This window comes from Calidris pugnax, unplaced genomic scaffold, assembly GCF_001431845.1.
Source record: "Calidris pugnax isolate Ruff unplaced genomic scaffold, ASM143184v1 scaffold182, whole genome shotgun sequence".
NCBI classification, from domain to species: Eukaryota; Metazoa; Chordata; class Aves; order Charadriiformes; family Scolopacidae; genus Calidris; species Calidris pugnax.
Genome location: NW_015090968.1, coordinates 1,981,405 through 1,997,606, shown reverse-complemented (window position 1 = coordinate 1,997,606; position 16,202 = coordinate 1,981,405). Strand labels below are relative to the sequence as shown.

The window sequence follows — 16,202 nt, the reverse complement described above, 5'->3', positions numbered from 1 at the left end:
TAGACCAGGTTGCTCAGAGCCCCATCCAGCCTGGCCTTGAACACCTCCAGGGCTGGGGCAGCCACAGCTTCTCTGGGCAACTTGTTCCAGTATCACCACCATCACAGGAAAGAATTTCGTCCTGATATCTAATCTAAATCTGCATTCTTCCAGTTTAAAACCGTTACCCCTCGTCCTGTCACTCCACTCCCTGATCAAGAGTCTCTGCCCATCTCTCCTGTAGGCCCCCTTTAGGTACTGGAAGGTTGCTATAAGATCTCCCCAGAGATGAACTTCCATTACCACTGGAAGGTTGCTATAAGGTCTCCCCGGAGATGAACTTCTATTACATGGTTAGTGCTTATATTACCATGGAAGACATAGTGTTCCCTTGACTATTAATTGTCTCACCAAAAGACCCAAGAAAAGAGGCCAAGACCATGTGAACACTGAAGATGGTAGATGTATAGGTAGGAAATAATTAAGTAACAGCCATAGGATGATCTTCCTATGAAGCAGTGATTTTTTAGATGGAGATTTACAGAATTGTCGTTAGCTTGATGTTATTGAGTTAACCTTGTGCAATATGACTATTTAAGGGAAAAGTCAGGTCCCAGAGGACTCTTCCAATATGCTGTGACTGTAAGAACACAGCAGGGGTGTATATTTTTTCATATTTGCGTAATGCAAAATAAACCCCAATGTGGAAGCAGTAGATACATGATCTTTTGAAGATCATTATTCTGTATAAAATTCTTTGTTCAGCTCTGTTTTTTAAACTGGCTATCAGAATGATGCAGAGGCATTGCAATATAAAAAACAGTAAAACTTAGTCTTTGTTCTGTAGGTCAAGCTAAATTCATTTTAGCAGCTCGGAACAGATTGTTGACTAATTTTTTTTATTCATTTTCAAAACAAACAGTACATTTCCCTAATAATCACAAGTGATTACAACTTAAAAAGCAAACTGCTACCTTTTTTTTTTTTTTCCAAAACAATAGGAGATCAGCCAACACTATAGATTTATCTTAATCTGGAGAAATTACAAGGGTGCACAGAGAGAGTTGCACAGCTAAAACCAATCTTTTTTCCTCTCTGTCTTTATATTTACAATTTTAGAAGCCTAAGACTTCTCTGTTTCCATTATGATCTTTTGCTTCCCTGGGAAGCAAAATCTTTAATCCTTTTAGGCAGCCTCTGAGTTTTGCCAGCCCATATCTGAGGATTGTTCTGTCTCTGAAAGCAAAGCCTCAGTGAAACAAAAATTGTTTCACGACCACATTCTTTATAGAAATGGTGTTGTCCTGGATCCTTGCAGCCTGACACTACCACACTCTCTTTGTAGTCTGCAACTGCCATCATCCTCTGTGTGTGTACTCTCTGCTGCCAGGTCCTCTCCATTATGGGACTGTTTTTCTAGAGCACTGGAAGATCAAAAGAGACCACTTCAAAGCTTCATAAAGTTTGTCCTGTTAGGGCGGAGATATACGTGTGTGTTTTTCAGCTGTGGAATTCAGGAGAACACCTCAAAATTGTCATTGTCATAGTTTGCCCATCTTTTGCCCAAACGCTCGATTAGCTAGGCAGTGTGGAGTGGGAAGGTGGATAGTCTTTACTCTTCATGGAGGCTTTCCACAGGTGCCCAGATGGTGTGTTTGGCTGCAGAAGTGGACAGCAGGGATTTAAAGCTGCAGTTCCGTTTTGTGTAATATCACAAATCCCAAATGCCATGAAGACATGAATTAATCTCCCCTCTGGGCATATGACTTAAAATTTGTGAAATATAACAGCAATAATAAAAAAGTAAATTTTCTCTCCTTAATCTCCGCTCTGGGCATATGACTTAAAATTTGTGAAATAGAACAGCAATTAAAAAAATGAAAAAGTAAATTTTCTCTCCCTTTATTTGTCTCTCTTGCTTTTAAACCCTCTGTTTGGGTGTTTTGTAAGCATTTCCCTGCAACGTGGAAGGCTAGGAGTCAGTCCTGCTTAGTTACATGAAGCCAAGGTGATTGAATGGCTCCTAAGTCTTTAGACGCTTTTGGGGAAAAAAAAAAAAAAAACATGAAGTGATGAGAAACTCATTATGATATTTGCAAAGAGGAATGATGACTTGTTCCTGGATCTGTCACTGACATCATGGCTGACAGCAAGTCATTAGCAATGCTCCACAGGTCAGAAGCTGGTTCTCCTCCTGAAAACTTTCAACCCTAAATATCTACGTAAACTTTTCTAACACCATGTTACTGTAGTGCTATGAGGTCCTGCCTAACCCTGCAGATAATCTTTGATCTTGAAATCTGGGCAAAATTGAAGTGATTCTCCATGCTCTTTAATCTATTATGAGATTGTGCACGTGCCGAAATCTGGGCAAAATTGAAGTGATTCTCCAAGCTCTTTAATATTATGAGATTGTGCATGTGCTGCATTTAAAATAATTTGGTGAGTTGAGAGAAATGTACAGAAATAGATCCATGCTCCTGAGAAGTTAATTAGACCGGTATGGGATCAAGAACTGGAATAATGACTAACATTTATTATCCTTAGCAGCTCCATGAAGCTTCTTTGACTGCCCCCAACAGTTTACCTGGGGAAGAGAGAAAGCCTCTTGGCTGATCTGTGTGGTGCCATCATTTAGCTCAAATGTCTTTCTGCACATTCTCATCTTCCCCAGAGGGTTTCAACTCGTCTCAAAAGTGGAGGCCAGAGGAGAGGCCCACCCCTGCCTCCCTCCATCCCTAAAGGTCCCATTTGCAAATATGCCCCGCGCTTCACTTTCAACAATTAAACCTGAGATGTGATGGGGGATATTGTTTTTTCAGTACTGCTGGGTAGATAAAGGGTGTTTCGCAGTTGGAACAATATTTTCTTTAAAATGCTTGATGTTTATTATTTCACTCTTTAAGCAATATGAGGAGGAAAGGCTGTTTACTTAGAAAGACTTTATGAAGATGCATGAGACACACCGGTGATATATAAAAACAAAACCAGATTAATTTACCAATGTGACACTCTTTGTTTTTAGGTATACAAAAAGAAAACCGAAGCTGCCAAGAAGGAATATCTGAAGCAGTTAGCTGCCTACAGAGCAAGCCTTGTATCCAAGGTAACACATAATGTATATACATATACACATATATATAGTGACATATTGCAAACCATTTTCAGCGTTTATACGGTGCTAAGCAGCATTGTATTTAGTGCAAATAGCCTTGTTTGTTATCACCTTAAACTTAGGTTTAAGGTGCAAATGCTCAATAAACACAGTCATCTCTCCCTGAAAAGATACCCTTTCACTTCTGATCATAGAGACATTTCTCCAGTCAGGGAGTATAATTCCAGTTCAATGGAGGAAGGAGATGCCAGTAAAAAGGCCTCAATATTCTCTCCCTGAAAAGATACCCTTTCACTTCTGATCATAGAGACATTTCTCCAGTCAGAGAGTATAATCCCAGTTCAATGGAGGAAGGAGATACCTGTAAAAAGACCTCAATATAACAAGCATGCCATGGCAGACAGCCACTGTTCTACCTATAAGGGAAAAAAACATATCATACACAAAATGCTTGGGTTTGGCTTGGATTTTTTTTTAAAGTAGTTTTTTACCTTGCAATCACAGTACAGAAAAAGTCAAGCTCAGCTCCCATACCAAATTTTCATAAGAAAAATGTGAATTTCCATTGTACATCCAGGAAGCAATTTCTGTGAGCACAGCATAGGTCACTGTAAGGCTCTTCTACTGGAACACACCAGTGTATCCTCACTACAGAACTAATAGCAACTTTCTAAATTGATTTATACAAATATTCTTAGTGCCCATCATTTTCTAATACACTTTAAAATTTGTAATAGACTTCAAAATACGCAAAAGAATGTGAAATTATTGCACTGTGTCAATGTGAAAACCAATCAAGCAATTTCAGATTCGTATCAGTTAGAATCACTTGGTTTGGGTCTGTCAAAAAATATTTAGATATATTTTTTTCTTACAGAAATAAAATTATTTTTAAAAGTAAAGAAGGCAGTACAAAGGACTAGCATATGTGACACAAGTAGAACTTTATGTTAGTTTTAAATGTTTTTGGGGTGGTTGGTCCTGCACTATACTTCTTTGTATCATATTAATTTGTACACATTTTCAGTGGAAGACTATATGAATCTTTCTACATTATCATAGTATTTTAACATAAAGGGCCACCCCACCTCCTCTCTTTCCTTGCCTGTCCCTTCTGAAAAAGTTATCTTAGTATATGGTCAGTGTTTGTTCTGAATTTAAGTCTGAAATATGGATGTTACCTCATTCATTTTGGGGGTTGTGTCTTATGCATTTTAATTTTATAGCTACCATCATAAATACTAATGCATTTAGTTAAAGTAATTTACAGGGTACCTTTAATTTCTGTCTTAGGGCTGTTTGGTTCTAGAAGTATACTCATTGCCTTCAGAAAGGGTGCCACATGCACATAAAATTATTTTTTTTTAAATAGCCAGCTTATTGCTGAAGGTAGGTCTAAAAAGCTCAAAGTATTGCAATAGGTTTTGAAGAAATGCATGAAGCCAACTTTTTACTTGTGAAAATCACTTGGATGTTATTATTCAGCACATCATGGACTGTTTACATAACACTCTATATAGCTTACACATATAAAAAAGCTGAAATTTTTATTTTTATTTTGGTTTTTTGGAAAGAAAAAAGTATGTTATGGCATTTTCTGAGGTTTGTTTTTAGAAAAAAAATTAAAAGATTGCTGTTCAGTTCAGTGCATGAAGCCATTTGTGCATGTATTTAAATTTGTTGTTAGTCAGAAAAGCACTGGAGCATTTTCTTAACTTTTAAGCAATTATTTAAATTCTGTCCATAATGTAATGTTTTCCTCTAGTGTGGAAAGTATCAAAATATAAACTTAATGAAGCCAAGTACTAATTGCTTACTGTCATGAACATGCTCAATGAATCCAACAGAGCTGGCACGTAACTAAAGGAAGTCCATTTTGGAATAAGGATGTAAAACACCCAGATGCAATATTATATCAGTATATTCTAAATTATCATTATTAAATATCTATATGGCACCAGAAGAGTTGTAGTTCTTTAGGCAAGCACGTAAGCATGAAGAAATATATATAATATATTATTAAGGTTGTTTGGAGTCCATCTGGTCTTTTACGTCCATGTGTTATATTATTATCCATAAAAGCTACTTTTAGAAAATATTATTAAGATTCCAAGACCGCATTCTCAAAAGTTTAGCCATGCCAAAAGTAACATACCTTTTCCCAAAAATGCTCTGATACAATATTAATGATTTGCTCACAGGGTATGTTTTAAACTTTATGCCGCCCTCTGTGTGAGTCTCATTTCATACGCTTATAATCAGGTGTTCACCCTGGGAGCTCCCGTGTTGTATTTACTGCATGTTGTTTAACCTTGCTGCTTTAAAGGATTTTCCCAGCAGTGTTTTAGTGTAAAGAAATTCTCAGTAATACTCTGGAACAGGAACTCTGTATTGTCCATATTTTCAAGCACAACTAAATCGTTGCAAAATCAGGTTTTCAGTAATTTTTGGGTGTCCTGCTTGTGAGTGTTTGTGTATGTTTTTTCTGCATTTATTGCAAGTCTTTATTTTTCTAAAAAGCAAAGGAATGGACATAACGCCATGTTATACCCCAGTGGACCAGACTTGTAGTTAAGTTTCCTGCACCCATTTTGGCCATTTGAGATGCTGGAATAGTCAGAGTAGAAGATTGCAGAGAAATGGGGTATTGTCAGATTTCTTAGCCTCTGCTTGACATCAGAATAATGAAAAGCAGGAATGCTGGTTTCCATCCCAAGCTCTGGAGTAGGAGTGGAGTATCTGGGGTGGGCTTCTCCGTGATACTCAGCCCTTTGCCCCATTTGCTCTTCTTCTTCTCTTATTTTTCTAAAAAGCAAAGGAATGGACATACGCCATGTTATACGTGCTTCTCCTTCTCCTTCTCCTTCTCCTTCTCCTTCTCCTTCTCCTTCTCCTTCTCTTCTCCTTCTCCTTCTCTTCTCAAGCAGCCAGACGTCATTGTCTCTACCAGAGTTAAAGTCTTTTTAAGAAATTAAGTGCATTTTAAGAAAGGGCACCCAAACATTTGGATGGGGCTTTCCTCTGGGTGCAGTCTTGAAAAAGCTGAGCAGTTCTGGTTGGAGTTCGTCACACACACACCCCCCAAAGACTCTAAGTGTCACCAGCAACTTTGGTAATAGGATTGTCAGCCCGTCTCTAGTACGCTTTTCAATGCTTTAGTGATATCTTTATAAAGCAGGGCTACCACCCAGTAAATAAAGTGAACATATGATTGTGTAAATATGTCAGTTATGCATTAATTCCCGTGTAATTTATCAATTTATTTCCTGTGTTTTCTCCTTTTTCGTAATGATTGAAATTAATGAGGCTGTTGTTGAGTTTGTTCATGTGTGTAGGAATTGATATGTGAAGTAAAAATCACATTACAAAGCATTATGTCTTCTGCTATGCAGATTGGCCATATTGCTTATAGTACTGACTAAGCCTTTGTATTGTAAACAAGTGTCTTTATATTTGCCCTTAGTTGCAACTTTTAGTACTATTCAGGTCCAGAAATGCAGTCTCTGGTATCTGGTAATTGTACAGCATTACATAAAATGCTGTGAATTGCAATTTTACTTTTTCATAAAACAAGCACTTTTTCTAGCTTAACCAGCCTTTTTTCTGGCTGACATTAGAGTTTTTGCTGCATCTTTCAAATGCATATATATTTAATACAGATTTATATGGGTAAATGTTAAATACTTCCCTATATATGTGCATCTCTATATATCTATATAACAATATATGCATATTATGTATTTAACATGCATAAAATATAAGTGCATATGTCATACATGTATGTATGTTAACTGTAGCAGTACAAGTTTAACTCTTTGAATCGTACAAAGGAAATTTCTCATCCCTGTTTTGTTCTCTCTGGCTAAATGAATCTTTAATTCTCTCTGTGTGGTGACACATGCAGTCATATTTTAGCAGCTATGGTTGAAGCTAAAACCTCTCAGCAAGGAGAATATTATTCAAATTTAAAATACTCAAGCATATTATAAAACTCTGCTGTTGTAAGTAAGTCGAAGTGGTGTCCTCACTTGACATTGCAGAAAATGCATTGGACTTTTTTCAGTTTTGTGGACAGTACAAATCCTTTGGACATGTAAAATTGCTTCTTGAAGTCTATGGCAGATGTAGCTTTCCTAGCCCACCACCTTGCAATTACATTTCAAAAAAAACCCCTAAAGCTCATATCTAGTAAGACTGGTGTTGCCTTAAAGCCATTGGCAGAGCGATTTGTAAACAGAGCTTCCATGCACCCAAAATACCGGTGTTGTATGTGCAGCGTTGCCTATATTGTAATATTCAATTGAACAGACTAAAGAATTATAGTCTTTTGAGATTGCAGGGAATATGCATGAAAAATTTTGGGTTACTAGTAAGAAGTGAAATGGAGACCATGTTAAAAAACAAGCAAACAAACAAACAAACAGCCTAAACCCTTCAACTCTTAACAGTAAACTTGGTGTTCGTTCCCCATTTTGTAAGTGTATGTGGTGAGAGCACTTACCTAATATATATAAAAGCAAAAAATATGTCAGCTCTCCCAGATCATGCATCTCCCCACTCCTAAGTAAATGTAGATGCTTGGGTGTGCTCTTGCCACCATTTGTTTTCAGTGGCCCAAAGAATCCCAAGTTCTTTTTTGCAATAGTGGCCAAGCTCCAGATGTAGAGAAGCACCCATCTCACTCCTCCCTGAAATAACCAAATGCTGGGGTTTGGGACATTTCTACTGGAAATAAAATTCTGAATATCTCTTGACAAAGTAGACCACTGAATTGTCATGTCTCCTGGTCGTTTGGAGTTTAATCAATTGGCTACTGTGTACAAGGAGAGCAGCATCCCCTCTGCTGCTGGCAGAAAGGCACCTGGTTTCTGCTTTTTGAGACAACAGATTCCTATATTATACCTAGCTCCAGACCATGCAGATGCTTTGGAATTTCATTAAACAGTTCAGGCTGTTTTCAGTAAAAGCATCATAGAAACAATAAATTAAAAATATGGTTATGTTTGATGCATTATTTTTTTTTTGTAGCTATTAAAGTGCTACAGGGCATTTGGCAATATTTTCCTTAAAACAATACCAAAAAATCCCACCATAATGATGACATGCATGTAGAGCTTTTACTTTTTTCCATTAAAAATTAGAATCCCTAGCTGGGAAAACTATAACATAAAGATTTACAGCAGGTACTTCATGCTTCTGTGATTCTTCAGTCTTCCATCCTTTCTGGATTTATTATGATATAGTCAGAAATTTTCAAGGATTCATAAATAAAATTACATGTGCAAGTATGTGATGTATCAGAGTATCTGGTAAGTGAACATGTATATTTATAAAACAATTGTCTAATCTGTTAATAACAAAAATCTAAAGATTTACAGCAGGTACTTCATGCTTCTGTGATTCTTCAGTCTTCCATCCTTTCTGGATTTATTATGATATAGTCAGAAATTTTCAAGGATTCATAAATAAAATTACATGTGCAAGTATGTGATGTATCAGAGTATCTGGTAAGTGAACATGTATATTTATAAAACAATTGTCTAATCTGTTAATATCCGACCATCATCTTGTCCAGCAAGGAAACCAACTATCTACTGCAGCTGAAAATGTAGAGCAAACTATATTTAAGTTAATGCCATGAATTTGATTTGAGGCTAAATCGTGTGAAGCTTTACATTCAGCAGTGCAAAAACCGAGAGATGTTCTCACATAATTTCTGCCAAAAATGGCAGAAATGTCTTGAGCTTGAGAGAAGCCAGATTTTGATTTGGAGGACAACTGTGTTTGTTTTTGAAGTGAGTTAATAAAACTAGATTTCACTATTAGCCTAGTGGTTCCATTTGGGGAATTAAAACACTTGTATCAAATTAAAGTTGCATATCCTTTATCACATGCACCCAGGTTACATTCATAAAACATCCATTTTTACTTACATACCCTGAATGAATCCATGACAATCCCCTGTAGATGATGACAAAATGTATATTTAGATTTGAAGATGTTCTTCTGAGCCACCTCGGCTAATTATAGATGACAACCCATGGCTTACTCCTTTGTTCTGAAACATCAAGAATGTGTCAAAAAGCTTTCTGAACTCTCTAGAGTCCCAGATGTTGTTATTGCAATAGGTGACTGGAATTAACAAAATACGGAACGTCATTTGCTAAGAGCCTCTTGTGACTTAGGTAGGAAGGCAGCTGTACTGCAAATATGCATATGAATTCTCCACCGGAGTGAACAGAGTTAAGTCGAAGGAGTTAAAGAGCTAGGCAGGAAAGAGAAAGCACTGCTGGAGGGGAATCAGTCTCTCACAAACAGCTTCACAGGGGTATTATTAAAATGGCTAAACCCAGGTAGGCCAGAAGAAGGGATTCTTCTCAAGGACGGGCTTGGAGTTGGAAGTGACCTAAAATGTCAAAAATGTTGAAAATGGACAGGATTATGTGAACACAGAAAAGCTGAGAGAAGGAATAAACAATTCAAGATGTTCCTTCCAACAAAGAGACAGCAAAGACAGCAGATGCAAACTTAAGCTTAGGTAAGCTTTGCAGGAGCTGCATAAACATTCAGCCAATTTCCTTCTTTCTACCTCTTTAGTGTCCCGGTACTGAAGATAACTCATTTAAAGCTGAGTTAGGCCTGCCTCAGTTTGATCAGAGCCTGCACAGCCTGGACCTTCCTGGTACCAGCTGACACAATCACTGATGTTACCTGAATGTAACCTTCATTCTGGTCCAAAAATGGTTGAATTCCTCAGCACGGCCCAAGGATGGACACCAGTTCCTAGATATGCACATGCCACCGGCAGGGAAAGGGACAATGTGGCAACTACGTAGGTTGCTGACACATATTCATTTAAAACCTGAATCAAGTTAAACTCTTTTTCTAGCCTTTGAAATACTCACATAGTCCATGTTCCTCCTCTATGCAGAGGGCATGCCAAGCCTCTTTTTCTCATTTAAAGAAAAGCACCTGTTTCTCATTTAAAATAAACCAATGTTACATCACTTTGGCTACAGAAAAAATTCTTCTGAGGTTGGAATAGGTTATTTTTGCCCACAAGTAAAGCTGTTTGCATTGGTAGAAAGTTTATGCTGGCTATATTAGCCACAAGGTTCATGTCTTTGCCCTTAAGGAGGTCTCTCAGCATTTATTTAAAGGACACATAGGCATCCCATGGCACCAAGAACATTTACTGAATGTTCTGAATGTATTTACTGAATATTTTACTGTAAAGAAGAGCTTAAATACTGATGTTAATGAAGAAGTACTGTGATAATATCTGGTCTGTAAATGAGTGAAATTATATTGCTCCAGCTCAAAGGCTTTGGTTATTAACTATTTTTGTGAAACCAAATATAATAAGAAAAAAATCCAAACTTTTTTCTCCGAAGGTAGATCAACTGCAGTTTCTTTGAGACAACACTGACTTTTTGATTTTATATTACAAACAGCAATATTAGTTGAGCACCTCTTACTAGAATGAAATTATTGCAAAAGTATTTATTTAATTCCCATATATTATGGAATCATATGCTATCATAGATGAGAATGATGAATATAAAACAAATATGCAGTATTTAAATTGAATATGTTCATATACATATGTGTGTGTATATGTATGCGGTCCTACTTGCTGGCAACTTTTCTAACAATACAGCATTAACATGTTAAAAAAAGCAAACTTGTTGGTTTTAGGTGTGCTTCTGAAGAAGCACAGGTTAAAAGTAGTGCTCATCAATTGGGAGTGATTGTCAGCCGCTATTAGCAGGTCCTACCTAGTTGTCATGAGAAGTTAAACGGGCACGCAGACGTAATACTGAAGTAATAGTGTTGGGCTCTGATCCAAATTCCAATTTAAGTTAATAGGAGACTTTCCATTAAATTCAGTAGTCTAAGGATCTGCCTTAGAGTTCTGCCGTGTTAAAACATGTCCTCCCTTCACTTTCAGTCACATGAATGTTGGTTTTGTTCCAACAGAAGTGGGGTTAGAAGAGCCAACGGTAGCCAGAGGGCAGGCACAAGTTAGAAAGGGAATCAAACCCCATGTGTAGGTTTAACAGCTGTTGATAACCCAGACCTACAGGTGAGGGTTCAAAATACCACTATGGGCTTCTCAAAGTTTAAATAAAATGATATCCTAAAGGAAGCCATGGAGATGCCAAAATGGCATCCCTAGGCTGCTGTTGTTTTCTCTGGTACCACTAAATTGAGCAGGAGGTATGTACCAAAAATCATTTCTCAGGTGCAGGAGTGGGGTAGATGTTTTGTGGTGAGGGAAATCAGTGCCTCTTCCCTCTAAGGAAGTGACATCCCGCCCTGTGCCTGAATTCAGTCAGTAATAAGAAGGACCATTAGTCCCAGGGCAGTTCTCCTTAGGGAAGAAGAGCTCAACTGGATGAGCAATGCTTAACCCCTTAACACTGATTCTTTAATTTCACAGATACAAGGAGTTTTGGCACATAATAAGGGAGTAGAATGTAAATGGGAAAGTTTGCTTTGCTTTAGAATGGGAAGGAAAGACATGAGTTTGGTATAAAGCGGGGGGAAGAACTCGATTCAGTCCTTCCCAAACTTTGTGCAAAATTACCAACTCTCACCACTTTCTCTGAAGAACATCACTCATCTGTATCATCACACATTTTCTTGAAAGTAGAATAATTCTGTGACCTGAGGGTCATGCATCAAGGCTTTCCATTAACAGTACTTGTCAGTACTGTTAATTAATATATTAATTGTCATAACAGTTAAAGTAGTGTTTATTTGGTTTCCTTCCTTTCCCTATTTCTCTTCTGCTTTCATTCTCTTTCTGTTGAGTTTTCAAAATATTCTTCCCTCTTTTTGTGTTTCAGTAAAAAAATAGATTGTTGTGGAAAAAAAAAATGCTTTTTGTTATGCCTAAAGGGTTTTTTTTTTTTGTAGCATTCCATTCCATTGCCTTGGCCTACCTACCTTGTCTTCACCTTCTGGTTTTGTTTTTGTTTTTTAATTTAGGCAACAGTATTAGATGATGATGTGAGATGCAGAGGCAGGTCCATGAGAAACCCCACTCCTAGCCTATTAAGAACTTGAAAGATTTAGAGTGAGCCACGCAAAGAACATAAAGGGCTATCAAGAAAAGCTAGTTTGTGGTCCTGGAGTACATTCACTAATGTATGTGTACAATACCAAGTCCTACCATTAACTAAATATAATATTCTGTCACCCTCTAGTGGTGGGTCTACAATACCATAATTCTGATACTCATGATAAAAGATTTTTTGACTGCACGTCTGGTAGGAGACCTCATCACATTTAGGACAAAATAGGCTTCAATGTTTGATGTCTGCAGATTTGTAATTTTGGTCTCCAATGCATATGTCTGTAAATGAATTGTGTCCTGTAACTTCATGCCAAAAAATAGAGATGTAAATTGTCTTTGTTGTCTTTGGGCAGATTAACTAACTTAAGAGGTGGGGGTTTTAAAATTATTTCTGTATTTTCTCTTCTCCTTGGATAAGGCAAGAGCAAATTGACTCAATTCCAGTCTGTAAAGTTAGGGAACATGACGGTGCACTTGAAACCCATATTGGCTGATCAAATCCCTTCTTTCTTAATTACCCATAATAAAAGTCCTTGTCTAAGACTGCCTGATGCTGTACTGGACAAGTGCAATGCCCACTCAAATCTGAGAAACCAGTCATTGTGCCCAAAATAATGACATGACCTATGCATCATATACACTTCTTGGTATATTTGGCAGTAAAGTGACATAACAAAGCCAAAATATTTGACATCACCTATTCCATTAGATTCAGCAATACTTACAAAATCTGGGTTTCAGACCCAGCCTCAAAAAAAGCTGAAAGTGCATTATGCTGGAGAATAGCATTTAATGGGTTCATTTATCAAGATTCCCAGTAACTGATAATATTGATGTGTTTTACACTGATATTGGACGATTTGGCTTCAGATCACATATGATTGAAAGTGTCCTAAGTAACAGCAAAATACTTGGTTTGAAACTGAAGTGTTGTGCTTTTTGTTGGATCCGGGAGGTAGTGAAACACGGAATGCTTATTGATAGCATGAGCCAGCTGGAACGGTCCCTTTTGATCACTTTGCAGACATTCTTCTCAGAGGTAAAGCGAGTGTGATTCATCTCTGACCCGAGACTGTACAATTCCCCTTAACATAATTTGGTATTTCAAGTATTAAATGATACCAAGCATCTGATATCTCTGTAATTTTATCAGTATGGGCCATGCATTCACCGCCTATGTGTGAACTCAGAATTACCCAATAATTAAATTGGTCCACTGTACCTTTGTTAAAGAGGTGTGTGGTGGCATCTTTGTAGTCACAAATGAAGTATAAGTATGTATCAGTACACCACAAAGGCTTTTTGATACCTCCTCAGCAGGAGGAATTGTTTAACCAATCTGACCCTCAGACACTTCAGGAGCAAATTATTGCTCCTTGGACCAGAGAGAGCTTTCCTACTACATCATGGAAAGGCAAGGTGTTTTCCTGAGGGGACGATGCACTCAGTAAAACTTCCAGTTTCTCAAGAAAGACCACAGCATCCACCTCCTGTAATGTGTAAAGGGCCAGGGACACTCAAGAGGAGGGTCCTGACCACAGTGTTAATTAGCAAAATGTCTTCTGAATCGCTGAAATCTCATCAAACCCGCCAGCCTTTGCTCCCAGGCTCGCAAGAGAGTCCTACAAATACAACTGGGAAGAGAGGGGGAATATATTTCTCATGTCATGAACATTAGCTCAGTGTTTTAAAAATAATACCAAAAAATAGGCAGATTTCGCATCTACTTTCAGGTTTTATTGTTTATTATCTGTGTGGTTTTATGTCTGAATCTTGCAAACATGCATATAATACATACTGCACACATGTACATCCACATGCCAGCAGAGCCAGGCAGATCCTCAGAGGCAGAGATTTGCCTTCATTTTATCATAGTCATTTAATTTCCCTTAGTTTACTGGAGAAAGTAAGGGTTGGGTTTTTTTTTTTTTGCTAATGGTACTGCCGTTACACGTAGGGAAAATGAAGTTATATCTTTCTCATTTTTATCATCTCATATAATGAAGCAATTTCAGTCACGCGCGTGTTAGCGGGTTGTTGGTGACGGAACATCCTTCAGAAGGAATACAAATAGACTTCGCTGACCCTGGAGTGCTGAGAGTAACATGAAACTTACTCTGACTTGTAAACTGAGCAAACATGACATGGAGGTCACAGAATAAGGGCATATATGCATCTTTCAGCCCTTGTTTTGACAAAGTGACTTCTTTCTCCAGAGGGACATTTCTGCCATTTTTTTCCAGCATGTTTCACCTTTCACTGGCTATTAATCCCAGTATGACTTAACTGCAAATTATGATTCCCACCTATAAGCTCACAAGAGCTAATTCTTAAGGTTTTTTCATCATTTATTTGAGCACACAGAGTTAGCACTCAGAAGCTCTAAGACAATAAGAACTTAATAAATGGAGTTTAAATCAAATGTAACAAGTTATAAATATTAGAACAAAGAGTATTATGAAAATTTGCATTCATTAATGAAATTTTTTTATCACTAGCAGATTTAAGAAATCAGGGAGGACCGTAATTGAAAAATCTGTGCATTTTCTAATAATCTATGTAGCGTTCTTCCAGCTTTGGTAAGATACTTCCCTGTGTCTGATGCAATCTAATATTTATGAAGACATCAGTTTTAAACAGAATTTTCAGAACTTTATGAACTGGATTAACAAAGGAAGCTTTGCTAAAAGTGAGATAAATATTCAGAATATTCAGAAAAGAGTATTCAGAATATTCTTATTTTTCTGAATGCATGGCTCACAAAACGTATTTGATATAGGTGTGGATAGCATCCGAGCAAGACTACTTCAAAATAAATGTATCCGCACAGCAACTAGCATATTTATTCAATGCAGTAGAACAGCTGTGGATCAGGTTTAGCTGTTTCATCACGTTAGCTAACTGATAAAGCACTAGTAGCAGTTATCAACATGTGTGTAAAGGGACACTGAAATTCTTATCCCCGGTTTGCAGATGGGAAAATGAGACATATCAAAGATCACTGCAGACTTTTGCTGGAACCCACCCTCCTGAATCTTTTTTTCCACCAGGCCATCAAATTTGATGACAAGAGTAGTGGCTGCTTACGTGAATAAATGTGACAGGCTTGGCTGCCTTTGTTGTGTAGGTTATTAGGTCAGTAATGCCAGCTCCAAATTTGACAAAAGCAAAATTTCAGGCTAGACCAGGAAGCAGAGAGGCTAAATTCCTTTTTTATGATGCTGAAGAGAAATGTGTAAGGTAAAAGGGTTTAAATATTTCCCTAGTGTAATAACCAAACTACATGGCAAGGACAATTTGATGGTCCAGATATGTGTTTTCCCACCGTGAGACTCTTACAGAGACTTCAGGGGAGAGGACAGCAGCTTTTTGTAGCTTCTAAATATTGTCTGATTTTTGTTTTCCTCAACAGAGCTACAGTGAACCTGTTGACGTTAAAGCCTCCCCACAACCTCAGATGATGAATTCCAAGCAGTCGGTGTTTCACGGGCCTGCCCAGGCTCATTCTGCACTGTACCTCAGCTCCCACTACCACCAACAACCGGGAATGAATCCCCACATCACTGCCATGCACGCCAACATCCCCAGGAACATAGCGCCCAAGCCCAACAACCAAATGCCAGTGACTGTTTCCATAGCAAACATGGCTGTGTCCCCGCCGCCGCCTCTTCAGATCAGCCCCCCTCTGCACCAGCATCTCAACATCCAACAGCACCAGCCCATTTCAATGCAGCAACCCATCGGGAACCAGCTACCGATGCAGGTTCAGTCCGCTCTACACTCACCTACAATGAACCAAGTAAGTTTGAGCTTTTCAGTTTTTTGGGAAAATGTGGGTTTAAAAAAAAAAAAAAATTAAAAAAAAGTCATCCAGAAGTTGACGTAGTGAGGGAGATTTAGAGACATGGATGAGCTTTAATTTCTTCAGAGTCCCAAAACCGCAGAAATATAGTCCGAGGGTTTAGTCTTTCAAAGGCAAGAACAAATGAATGAGTTTACCAGGATGATGGGGAACTTCGGTGGAAC

At 37.9% G+C, this 16,202-nt stretch overlaps 1 protein-coding gene across 3 annotated transcripts in view; it reads left to right on the top strand.

Annotated features, from left to right (window-relative positions):
• The window catches only part of TOX (thymocyte selection associated high mobility group box), a 242,962-nt gene that overhangs the window by 212,959 nt on the left and 13,801 nt on the right, over nt 1–16,202 (top strand). For all 3 annotated transcript variants that reach the window (XM_014952638.1, XM_014952640.1, XM_014952637.1), the window contains 2 exons: nt 3,005–3,085; nt 15,589–15,975. In XM_014952638.1, coding sequence (XP_014808124.1) covers nt 3,005–3,085; nt 15,589–15,975 — 468 coding nt within the window. The remainder of the gene's footprint in view (nt 1–3,004; nt 3,086–15,588; nt 15,976–16,202) is intronic.